Here is a 12501-nt window from a genome sequence, read left to right as displayed (position 1 = left end):
TTCCACAAGTTTTGTTGTTTTAATCATTCCATAAACACGAATACTCACATTCAGGTTGAAAAAAATGGGTTTGGGTTCACTGAGTTTAAAGGGATGATGATAAAAAGGAGGTTCTTCTTCCTCTTCATCCGAAACATGAGGCTTATTCACTATTACATCATCATCTTCTTTACTCTGTGCAATCTGTTTGCATTTCTTAAAAAGTAAAAACAAACAAGATAAATCTTACACTTTAGGTAAAATATAAAATGTTCTTTCTTAAAAGAATGAAAACCACATAAAATCAACTTTCCAAACTAAAACAAGATTAACGATGGGTTATAGATAGCAAACGTGGCTTATTAGTATTATTTAAACACACTCTAGCTGGTCAGTCAGTCAACAGCATTTATTGAGCACCTACTATGTGCAGAGCACTGTACTGGGCACTGTCCAGGGAATACAAAAAAGTAGAAGACATGGTCCCTGCTCCCAAGGAGCTTACAATCTAGTTCAGAGACAGATACATACACGTGAAATAATTGAGGAACGCTTTTACAGAGCAACACAAGAACAAGTGCAAACTGATAAAATACAAACCGAGTACTTAAGTGCCGAGAGAACAAAAGCTTAGGAAAGAATAGAATCAGGCAGGATTTAATCATCAAAGGATAGTCCTTGAAGAGTTCAAAGCCAGATTTTCATAGTTAAGAACAAGGACTGGCAGGGAAAGGAAAAGACGTTGATCCTAGCCAGGTGGTGGTAAAAAAAAAAAAAAAAAAGCGAGAAGGAAACTCATTAGGAGGGACAAGAGGGCTAATGATGAGGATAAAAACATAGGGAAACACTGTGTTCATAGGTTTCGGATAAGGAGTTTGGGTTTGATAATCAAATAATAAAAGCCTTTACTAGGTCCTTAAATTAAAAAAAAAAGTTGTAATTCATGTTGTAGTAAATCTAAATGATGAAACAGATTAAGAAACTTTATGATCCCCAAAGGTATGGTAAAATGCAAGATGTGAAACACTGCAACAGGCTGGATAGCAGTATCTCTCCATAAATGTCTTGTAGGTGAGTCTCTGAAGAGTAGAACTCAGACTGGGAAATAAGGCCTGATGGAGAGGGTGTAGCGGGTAAGGTCTGACACTCAGCAGTCACTCCTCCCTGTCCGGAGGAACAGACCCGTTACCTGGCTCTATAAAAAGGTCAGAGTCAATCTGGGCAGGTTTGTCTCTTACAAGCAGAATGTCACATCCATTATCGATTGAAAATATTACAATAGGATAAAAAGCTCATTTAGCCAAAAACAGTATGCTACGCTTGTAACCAAGGGGAACAGAATGTATTGACAGTGGCAGGCTGGCATAAGGCTAGCCGATAGCAAGTTTCAATATATGAAACAGTGTGGTATTTCTGGATCCTAGCAGCAATATTTCAGCATCCTCTCCCCTCCCCGAAAACAAACAAAATAATATTAATAAAACAAAGCCAAAAACAAGCCTCATTTGAAAAGATCAAATTCTTAAGAACAAAAATAAGTGTGTTTAAAATATGTTACTGCCAAAACCCGAACCGCAAGGAAGAACTGATAATGGCCGGCCATTATCACCAATGGCTGGTACCAAACAGCCAAAACCCGAAATGATGATGCGAAAGAAGTTCCTTTCAGGCAATGGCCAGCTATTCTCATTAATTTCCAAGCTCCGGTGGCAAAAGATCATTTCTGAAGATTGTCTGTGTCTTTGCGTATATGCAGTACACTCGTGGCGATCAGTGAGCACGTCGTGAATGGGAACGAAACTGTAGGCGAGCTTCTGCGTGTTGCTCACTCAACACCTCCTCCATTCAAACGAACCGTCCCTCTCCTCAGTCAGTTTGGCTTCTAAAACTGGAAAGCAAAAGTAATGGGAAGTAACTTTTAGCTGGCGGAGCTTAGCCATCCCGGATAATGGCCTGCTAAACAGAGCTTCTGCCGCTGCCACTCCTGTATTTCGGGTTTTGGCCACTCGGTGCCAGCCATTATCAGTTCAGCCCACAATTCGGGTTTTGGCACGCTCCAGAGTCAACATCACTGGAATAATCCATTTAGGAATTGAAACAAATGCTGCCTAGCTTACCTCCGTCAGCTCCTCGATAGTCGCTCCTCCGGACTTCTTAGCCACTTTCTCTTCCATGGAGAGCGCTGGTGCCGGCTTCAGGTTTGGCGGCAAAGGAACGCCGGCCTTCGCACACATGGCAGCTGCGTTGGCTTTGGCGATTTCAAGTAACTGAGCCTTATCTGCAAGAGGAGAAACACAAGAAGCAGTTTTCCCAAAAGGCTATTAATGTGTATTACCTTAAGTTTTATATGCTAACATCAACTTTCTGCTCTAACTTACAACAGTAATCAAATCACTCTCTGACTCAAAGTTTTTAAGAGAATGCCTATTTAAATTAAGTCCAGCCTGGCTGGTGTGGCCCAGTGGTTGAGCATTGGCCTATGAACCAGAAGGTCACAGTTCAATTCCAGATCAAGGCACATGCCCAGGTTGCCAGCTTGAACCCTGAAAAACATGCAGGAGGCAGCTGATCAATGTTTCTCTCTCTCTCTCTCTCTCTCCTTTTCTCTCTAAAATCAATAAAAAACATTTTTTTTAAAAATAATTAGGTCCACTTTTAGGTTTCCATGCAATACCATAGCAAATACTAAATGTAACCTTGTCACATACCTGCCAAAACCTACTTTGTTTCCCAAAATTATCATGCCCTGAAAATCACTTTCCTTTTGGCCCCACCACTGTGGCTCAGTGACTGTCATTCCGTGTACCAAAAGGTTGCAGGTTCAATTCCTGGCTAGGCACATGCCATGTTCCAGGTTTGGTTCCCAGTAAGGACGTGCGAACGGCAGCCTATCGTTTTGCTCTCACATTAACGTCTCTTTCCCTCTTTCCCTCTTAAAAAAAATTCTTTAAAATTTTATTTTCTTCAAATATCTGACATCTGAAACCACTTGATCCGAATTCAAGCGTCACCATTACTAACAAGTCTTAAGCCAGAGTTTAACTTCCTCTCCCCTGTGCTTTCAAGGCGCCTCACCTACACCGGTACTTGCAGCAATCATTAACGTACTGCTCTTTTTGGCAGTTTTACTATTTGGCCAAAGAGACATATATGTATTTTATCCATGTCTCCTCTACTAACTTGTAATCACTCCAGGTATCAAATACTATTCCTCTACTTGGAATAAAAAGAAGAACTCAAAACTTTTTGTTGAACTGAACACGTGCTCCCTTATTGTTCTGTTAGGATCTTTTTTTGTTGTTGCTGATCCTCATGCGAGGATATTTTCCTGTTGATCTTTCAGAGTGCGGGGGAGAGGAAGACAGAAACATGGATGTGAGAGAAACACATCGAATGGCTGCCTCCTGCATGTGGCCCAACCAGGGCCTGGGTGGGAGAGAAGCCCGCAACCAAAGTACGTGCCCTAGACCAGAATCAAACCCAGGACCCGTGGTCCACAGGCTGATGCTCTATCCACTGAGCCAAACCAGCTCGGCATCTTTTTCTTTAGACAACACTAACTTGGAAATGTACAACTCCTGGGATAATCATCCATTATTTCTGTAGGCAGTCATGCATTATCCCACAAGCTTTACCATCTATGTGCCCTTCTTAAAATCACACTAGAGCACTTTTTTTTTTTTTAAGGAAGACTATTAAAACCACTTTAATATCACTTTACTCTACCCAGGTAAATAACTCCCCACATACAAACTTCCCTATATACTTCCACTCCCGTTACACCATTAGAATAACCTACACAAACACTTAAGGGTCCGATGTTGCCATTTTAAGAGATGTAATTAACCTCAGAAGAAGTACTGTAACTGCAGGCTTATTTGAAAAGGTTTATGTTGAAACACACACAACAACAATCTAAGCATATACTAGCCTGAGCTTAGCTGGACTTCTTCCCGTTTCTGGTTATGGAAGCCGGGTTCAAGCCAAGTAAAGCACTCACGGACGGGACCACCTTGGTTCTACAAAGTAGGTCTCTGAACTCCAACTACACAATACTCATCCCTACATTTTCTAAACACAGGCTTAGCTAGCTAAAGAAATTTAAAGAGAAATATTAATCCTATAAAGCAGTAACCCAGAGTATCCCTTTGACTCAAAGAGCAGGAAAAACTGAGAGCTGAGCCATGCTCTACCACCCCATCTCCAGCCACTCACTCAGCTCGGTCAGGCGTTTGGGCGATCTGCCTCTTTCCGAGGACCGGGAGCGTTTCCTGCGGAGGGGAGACCTGCTAAACCTCCTTCTCAGGGGTGTTCGGGACCGCCTCAGCCGGACCGGGGATATGCTGAAGCTTCGTCTTCTCACCACAGACCGTGATCTTCGCCGCCGGCTCGGCGTGCGGCTCCGCCGGCTCGGGGTGCGGCTCCGCCGGCTCGGGGTGCGGCTCCTCCGGCTCGGGGTGCGGCTCCGTCGGCTCGGGGTTCGGCTCCTCCGGCTCGGGGTTCGGCTCCTCCGGCTCGGAGTGCGGCTCCGTCGGCTTGGGGAGATGCTAAAGCTCCTTCTCCCCCCAGATCTAGATCTTCTTCGCCGACTCGGAGTGTGACTCCGACTCCGCCGGCTTGGGGTTCGACTCCGAGCTCTCCCACTTTTCCGGTTATCCCTGGAGCTCGATCTTTTTCTCTTTCTTTCCCTGGACTTGGATCTGTGCTTCGGAGACCTTTTGCGCTTCTCTTTTGACACAGAGCGTCTTCCTCTAGACTTTGATCTTGACCTGCTGCTCCTCCTCCTGCGCCTTGAACGTGACCTTGAACGTGTTTGAGAGCGACGAGACTTGGACTTAGATCTCTTCCTCGCCCTAGAACGAGACTCACTGGTTCGCTTGCGTGACTTGTGTTCTGAAGACTTGGACCGCTTACTTCGAGATCTTAACGAAGAGTCTCTTTTCTTTTCTTTCTCACCTTTATCGCGATTCTTTTTCTTGCTTTTCTCGTGTGTGTCCTTAACTTTCACAAAAATTTCATAATCATCTTTCTCCTCTGAAGAGGACTCTGAGGCTCTTTCAGGCAAACCGCTTACAGCTGGACTGGTGGCAGATTTGTCGCGTTCTGCTTCACTTGCAAGTAAAGGTCCTTCAATACCAGCTCGGAGGCTTGTGAGCCGCTCCATGTCCTTGGGAAGTAATGGTCTCACTAAATCTGCTTCGTTAATGTCTTCAATGTTGGTGGGAATTCCCGAGTCAGACACTGTCTCTTGAGTAGGGAGTGGTACCTCTTTATCGTCACTACTTTCTTTAGGGCTGAGAGCAACTGCTAATGCCTGCTCACTCTCTTTTACAGGGAATGGTCCTTCTGCTTCATTGCTAATAAAGTTATTAGATGGCAAGTCAAGATGAATGTCTTTAGCAGGCAGAGGTCCCTCTATGTCAGCCTCACTGCCACCGCTGGGGCTAGTGGAAATCACCATGTCATGTTCAGTGTCTTGAGTAGTTTCAACATCATATTTACTAAAGGAGCTGAGAGCAGATACTGCGGCAAAGTCAGCACCCTTACCAGCCCCCAGTGTATCAGGCTCAACAGCAAGAGGCCCAGCGGAAGACAGCGTTCCCCCGTCAGCTCCACTAACACTAGGGCAGGTGTCCAATACTGTGCACTGTGCCGTCTCACTGCCGGCCAGCATTCTCTCTCCACCAGTTTCACCGACAGCACCAGTGCTGGCAGTGGACATTGTGCTAGGTTCCTTCTCTTTAGCAATTAAATCATTATTTACGTCAAGGTCTCTGTTTATACCATGTTCACTCTCATAAGAGTCATTCTTCAGGTGCTCTTCCGCAGGCGGCTCTTCATCTGAGAGCATGGAAGCCTCCTGCACACCAAACTCTGGAGTAAGATCTTGATAAGTCGATATTAAATTCATTCCTGTTATATTACCAGACTTCAGCAAAGCAGACGGAGACTCTAAAGCCGCCTCGGCTGGTATTATTTGAGTCTGCTCTGAGACGGTGACCGCAGGCTCTGCAACTGTCCCCACAGATTCTTGGACAGGAACAGGTGGTTCTGAATTGCTGTTAGGCTGAACGGACACTGCTGGTTCCAGGACAGGCTCTGGGGCAGAAACCACTGGCACAGGAATGGTAACATGCTCTGGCTCAACCAAGGCCACGGGCTCTGCGGCAGCCTCAGGTGATGGCTCCAGTACAGCCATGGCCACAGGCTCGGGGACCTCAGCTGAGGGATCCGGGGCAGCCACAGCTTGGGGCTCAGGGACAGCCACGGCTGGGGGCTCCGGGGCAGCCACGGAGGGGAACTCTGAGATGGCCATGGCTGACAGCTCTGGAGCACTCTGTGATGGCTCTGGAATAGTTACTGCGGGCTCCAGGAGGGGCACAGGTACCTCTGCGGCCACATGTCCTGGAGCTCTCATGGAAGCAAAGGTCTCTGCTGTCTCTGACGTAGCAGAAGGCTCTGATGTTAACAAAGTTGGTTCGGCTGACATCATGGTAGTTTCAGACACCATGTAAGTCCCTGGTCTCTCTGGAGCTCCATGCTCTTCTGTTACTGCAGCAGTCTCCATAGGTGTTGCTGCACCCGCAGACTCTGGCTCCAGTGGTGGCTCTGGGACAGTCATGGCAGCCTCTGATGCTGACATTGAAGGCTCTGATGCTGACACTGAATAATGAGCAGGCATTACCGAAGGCTCGGAAATCTCACTTTGACCCGCAGGCGGCTCAGGCAGGGATACAGACTCTTCAGGAGGTAATGTTGGCACCTCAGTAGGCCAAGTATTTTCAGCTGTTAATGCTGACTGCTCAGTGGGTAATGCTGTGCCCTCCGGTGGTTCCTCGGGAGGCAATGGGGGAGTCATTGGTGGCTCTTCAGGTGGCAACGGTGGCATTGTTGGAGGCTCTTCAGGAGGCAAGGGTGGCACCATATATGCCTCTGTATATGTATCAGTGTAAGAATCGGTGTAAGCATCAGCTGCCATAGACATCATTGAACGATCAGCAGTGTAAGATGACATCATAGTTCGGTCAGCTGCAGAATACGATGACATCATAGACCGGTCGGCAGCAGAGTAAGATGACATCATAGACCGGTCACCCATCATTGATCTATCAGTCATCATGGAGCGCTCGTAAGCTGACATCATGGAGCGCTCGTAAGCTGACATCATGGAGCGCTCGGCCATAGGGGACATCATAGAACGCTCATAGGCTGACATCATAGAGCGTTCATAAGCCGACATCATGGAGCGCTCAGCCATAGGGGACATCATAGACCGCTCATAAGATGACATCATAGAGCGTTCATAAGATGACATCATAGAACGTTCTGCAGCATAGGACATCATCATAGAACGTCTAGATGCTAACATCAGGGGTCTAGGTGCTAACCTATAAGGTCTGGGAACGGCCCTATAGGACCTGGGTGATAATCTGTAAGGTCTAGGTGACATCCTATAGGGGTCAGGAGTTAGTCTGTAGGGATCATGGCCTAATCTATAAGCATCTTGCCCTAATCTATATGCATCATGACCTACCCTATAAGGGTCATGACCTAACCTATAGGGATCCTGAGCTAACCTGTAAGGATCCTGAGCTAACCTGTAGGCGTCAGGAGATTTTGAGTCCATCATAGAAGAATCTTGGGTACTAGATGCTAACATCTGGGCATCCATGGTACCAGACGCTAACATCTGGGCATCCATGGTGCCAGAAGCTAACATTTGAGAGTCCATAGTGCCAGATGCTAACATCTGAGAATCCATAGAGCTAGTTGCTAACATTTGGGAGTCCATGGTGCTGGTGGCTAACATCTGGGAGTCCATGGAGCTAGTTGCTAACATCTGGGAGTCCATGGAGCTGGTTGCTAACATCTGGGAGTCCATGGAACTGGATGCTAGCATCTGGGAGTCCATGGAGCTGGTTGCTAACATCTGGGAGTCCATGGAGCTGGACGCTAACATCTGGGAGTCCATGGAGCTGGTTGCTAGCATCTGGGAGTCCATGGAGCTGGACGCTAGCATCTGGGAGTCCATGGAGCTGGACGCTAGCATCTGGGAGTCCATGGAGCTGGACGCTAGCATCTGGGAGTCCATGGAGCTGGACGCTAGCATCTGGGAGTCCATGGCGTTGGACGCTAGCATCTGGGAGTCCATGGCGTTGGACGCTAACATATGGGTCTCCATGGTGTTAGAAGCTAACATATGGGATTCTTGGGCCATCAAGGGATCCACTCCTACTGTTAGAGAAGTCTCCCCCACTAATGTAGTAGGCAGCTCCTGTGCTACCGTATTATAGGATTCCAGCGCTGTCGTCGAGGGCACCTCCAGGGACTGCGACACGGTCATCGTTGACAGCTCCGTTGTCACCACAGACTGAACAGAGATCTCCAGCGCCACAGTTGCCGCAGGCTGCCCAGGCAACTCTGGCGCCCCAGGCTGCCCTGGCAACTCCAGAACCCCCGTTGCCAGAGGCTGCCCCAAAAGCTCCAGCGCTCCAGCTGCCCCAGCCTGCCCCGAGAACTCCAGCGCCCCAGCTGCCATGAGCTGCCCGGGCAACTCCAGGGCCCCAGTTGCCACAGGCTGCCCAGACAACTCCAGCACCCTAGTTGCCGAGGGCAGCCCTGGCAACTCGGACACCCCAGTCACCGAAGGCTGCCCTGGCAACTCCAGCGCTGTCGTTGCCACTGGTTGCCCTGGCAACTCCAGCACCATGGCTGCCTCAGGCTGACCCAGCAACGTTGTTGCTGCTGTCACCTCAGGCTGCCCAGGATGTTCCATCGCTGTCATCCCCACAGGCTGCTCCAACTCTGTCGCCATCGCAGGTTGCTCGGTCAACTCCATTGCTACTGCTGCTGCAGGCTGCACTGGCAACTCCTGTGCCATCACAGGTGGCTCTGGCACCTCCTGTGATGGCTCCAACTCCATGGATGGTGCTGGAAGCCCCGGCAATTCCTGCGACAACTGAGGCACTGATGTCACCGAGGGCCCCGGCAACTCAGACACTGCTGTCGCAGGGGGCCCTGGCAACTCGGGCACTGGGGTAGAAGGGGGCCCTGGCAACTCGGGCACCGGGGTGGCAGAGGGCCCAGGTAACTCCAGCCCGGGAGTCACAGGGGGCCCCTGCAACTCCGGCGGGGAGGTCGCAGGTGGCCCCGGCAACTGCATCGCTGAGGCCACCGGCGACTCCGGCAGCTCCGGCAGCTCCTGTGCTCTTGTCACGGGTGACTCTGCGGGCTCCGGTGGTACTTCCGCAGGCTGCTCTGGCAATCTTAGGTCCTCAGTGTCAGAAGACTCTGGAATATCCATTGCTGTCGATGTGCTTGGCTCAGGGAGTACCTCCACAGATGTCTGTGCTGATGCCATAAGGGTTTCTGATGGCTCTAGCACTTTTGCTACTGGAGGCTCCAATACGGTCTTTGATGGCTCTGGAGATGTGCACTCCCAAGATCTCAGCACGGACTTCATCTGATACTCCCCTGACATGGTTACGGCGGGCTCAGGGGACGTTAGCTCTGCTGCTGTGGTAGACACCGGCGCTGTGGAAAAAGCATCCAGCATCTTTGTCATGGGTGGTTCCGGCATTGCTGCCACAGTCTGTTCTGATTGCACAGAGATCACTGATGTAGATGCAGCGGACAGGTCTGCAGTGTCTGTAGCTAAGGTGTGTGGCTGTGCTGCCTCCACTGATACCGCAGGAGGCTCTGGCTCAGCTGCAGGAGTTTCACTGCTCTCAGACAGCCCGAAGGCTCTCACAGGGTGCTCCAGTGCCATTGCCAAAGGCTCAGAATCAAACCTCGAAAAGGAATCTGATTCTAAATCCATGCTCTCTTCATGATGTGATTTTGGCTTTGATTCAGATTCTTCTGGCTGCCTTTTATACTTTTTTTCCTTTTCTTTCTTCTTTTTCTTCTTTTTATTTTTGTGCTTTTTATGTTTCTTTGACTTTTTGGTTGGAACTTCATCAGTAGGGTCTGTTTGTACAGACACACATCTACTTTTTCTGGAGGCCTCCTTCAAGTCTGAAATTGAGAAATTAATTTTAATTTGTCAAATATTCCTCATAGGTTTAGGTCAATCATATAAGCCAAGATTTACATTCTATAAGACACCACAGTATAATACTTCTTGTTAAATAAGATACCAAATCAACTATTTTTCGTAAGCCAATTATCTGCATATTGACACTTTTCCAATACTTCTACAACTAAAGATTGGGTGAAAAAGAAGTTCTTAGCTATGCCCTGGCTGGGTGGCTCAGTCGGTTGGAGCATGGTCCTGCACACCAAAAGGTTGTGAATTCAATTCCTGGTCAGGGCACATACTTAGGCTATGGGTTTGATCCCCGGTTGGGGCACTTATGGGAGGCAAACAACCAATAGATGTTTCTCTTTCTCCCCCTCCCCACTTAGCTTCTCTAAAAAAAATTAATGAAAACATACCCTTGGGGAAGGATTGATTTTTTTTTTTTAAGTTCGTAGTTTATAACAAAAAGCTTTAGAATAAAATGTGTTTCCATTAAATTAAAACAATTATTTTCTGCAGCTCTCAAATTATAGGAAATTATACTTATAGATGAATCTTTCATATTATCAATTGTTAGAATGTCTTAAAAATCCCAAGTGGAATTTTCATGCTTACATAGGTATTAAAATTTTTATTTTCTCTTATAAAAAAAAAAACAGTTAAGTAATTGTTGTATTTTGTAACCTTATTTATTCAGAAAGTAATGTGGCACTGGATCTGGAACAAGCTGATTGCTTTCAAATCCTGAATCAACCCACCACTAACTAGATGAATGGACTAGGCCAAAGTACTATCACTGCAACCTAGAGTAAAGGATGAAGTGAGTTAAAACATACAAACTACATAGGACAATGCCTGGTGCAAGAAAGCCCTGTGTGAACACTAGTGATTGCTCTTACAACTTAAGTCTGAGTAACAAATGGCAAGTATCAATACAGAACTTGAATTTATGTTAATCACACCTGTTACATCCTAATGAAAATATCCTCCCACAATAATCTTCTAAAATTGCTAACAATTTTAATGTTTCTCCAACAAACATGCTCATAATAAAATCATTTTGGAAACAAATTTCTTACAGCCCTTAACATGTAACTTAAGAATATTTCAATATCCTCAGAAGAGGACTGACAAAAAAACAACATTTTGCCCAGCCGGCGTGGCTCAGTGGCTGAGCGTCAACCTATGAACAAGAGATCACGGTTCAATTCCCGAACAGGGCTCATGTCTGGGTTGCAGGCTCGATCCCCAATGGGAGGCATGCAGGAGGCAGCTGATCAATGATTCTCTCATCATTGATATTTTTATTTCTTTCTCCCTTTCTCTTCCTCTCTGAAACGAAAATATTGTTTTAAAGAAAGAATATGTCAATTCATCTGAAGCAAAGTAGTTTATATTCCACTTTAGAACCAGATGGGATTTACTCTAATGCCAGTATCAAATTAGATAAATGTTAGTGATCCCAGATAAAGTTGCTTATAAACTTAGTCCATTAAAGTTATGGAAAAAATAAAACACATTAACAAGACCTATTCCAAAACAAAACTAATCAGTTTCTATCAATTATTATATAGCAAATTGTTAGGTAGCTAAGTTATACTTCAACCAATAAAAAGTTGCTAGGCCCTAGCTGGTTTGGCTCAGGGGACAGAACGTCAGCCTGTGGACTAAAGGGTCGTTGGTTGGATTCTGGTTATGGGCACAGAGGCAGCCAATCAATGATTCTCTCTCATCATTGATGTTTCTGTCTCTTCGTCTTCCTTCCTCTCTGAAGTCAAGAAAAATACATTAAAAGAAAAAGTTACTAGATCCATGAATCTAAGTATGCCTAAAGCCAATGCTTTTTAACCAGATCTTATACCCAAAATAAATATTTTAATTAAAAAAAAATTTTTAATGAGCCCAGCTTGGCTCAGTGGATAGAGCGTCAGCCTGCAGACTAAAGACTCACAAGTTTTATTCCAGTCAAGGGCATATGCCTGGGTTGCGAGGCGTGAAGGAGGTAGCCAGTCAATGATTCTCTCTTATCACTGATGTTTCTATCTCTCCCTCCCTCTCTAAAATCAATTAAAAAAAAATTTTTTAAAGATTATCCTATTCCTAAGTAAAAAAACAAAAAAACTTTAAAAATGAAAATGAAAAAAAAATGATAGGTCACAATTTCTAAAACTAAATGAAGATATTGTAATTTTTGTAGTTGACTATAACTTTCATTCCTAAAGTTTTCATTTGTAAGCATCAATTATTTAATCAATTCCAAAAATGCTATATATTCAAGCGATGATTCCTTTGCATTCACTGCACTTTTAAGAGGGGCAGACGCAAAAACAAGGCAATCTCTACAGGTGGTTTTTAAATAAAACCTCTTGTGTTTTAGTCATTACAAACGTGGTCCAGGCTCCGGAACCTTCCAAGATGGACATTTATACAATTGTTCAATGGAAACCTGCTTTCAAACTCCTTGGCCTAAGACATAGGCTAAATCAAAGTTGTGCCCCACC

General features: G+C 46.0%; 1 protein-coding gene across 11 annotated transcripts in view; it reads right to left on the bottom strand.

Moving 5' to 3' along the window:
• The window catches only part of SON (SON DNA and RNA binding protein), a 33309-nt gene that overhangs the window by 16698 nt on the left and 4110 nt on the right, over positions 1 to 12501 (bottom strand). For 7 of the 11 annotated variants that reach the window (XM_036432745.2, XM_036432747.2, XM_045579829.1 and 4 more), the window contains exons 3-5: positions 4195 to 9996; positions 2097 to 2257; positions 49 to 195 (exon numbers count right to left, since the gene is read on the bottom strand). In XM_036432745.2, the coding sequence (XP_036288638.1) occupies positions 49 to 195; positions 2097 to 2257; positions 4195 to 9996 (6110 nt within the window). Of the gene's footprint in view, positions 1 to 48; positions 196 to 370; positions 1868 to 2096; positions 2258 to 4194; positions 9997 to 12501 lie in introns of those variants that run through there. The other 4 variants (XM_036432749.2, XM_036432750.2, XM_036432742.2 and 1 more) reach the window with 3 other exon arrangements.

This window comes from Pipistrellus kuhlii, unplaced genomic scaffold (assembly GCF_014108245.1).
Source record: "Pipistrellus kuhlii isolate mPipKuh1 unplaced genomic scaffold, mPipKuh1.p scaffold_m20_p_118, whole genome shotgun sequence".
NCBI lineage: Eukaryota > Metazoa > Chordata > Mammalia > Chiroptera > Vespertilionidae > Pipistrellus > Pipistrellus kuhlii.
Note: the sequence above shows the minus strand (reverse complement) of the source record. Positions and strands in the feature narration are given on the sequence as shown.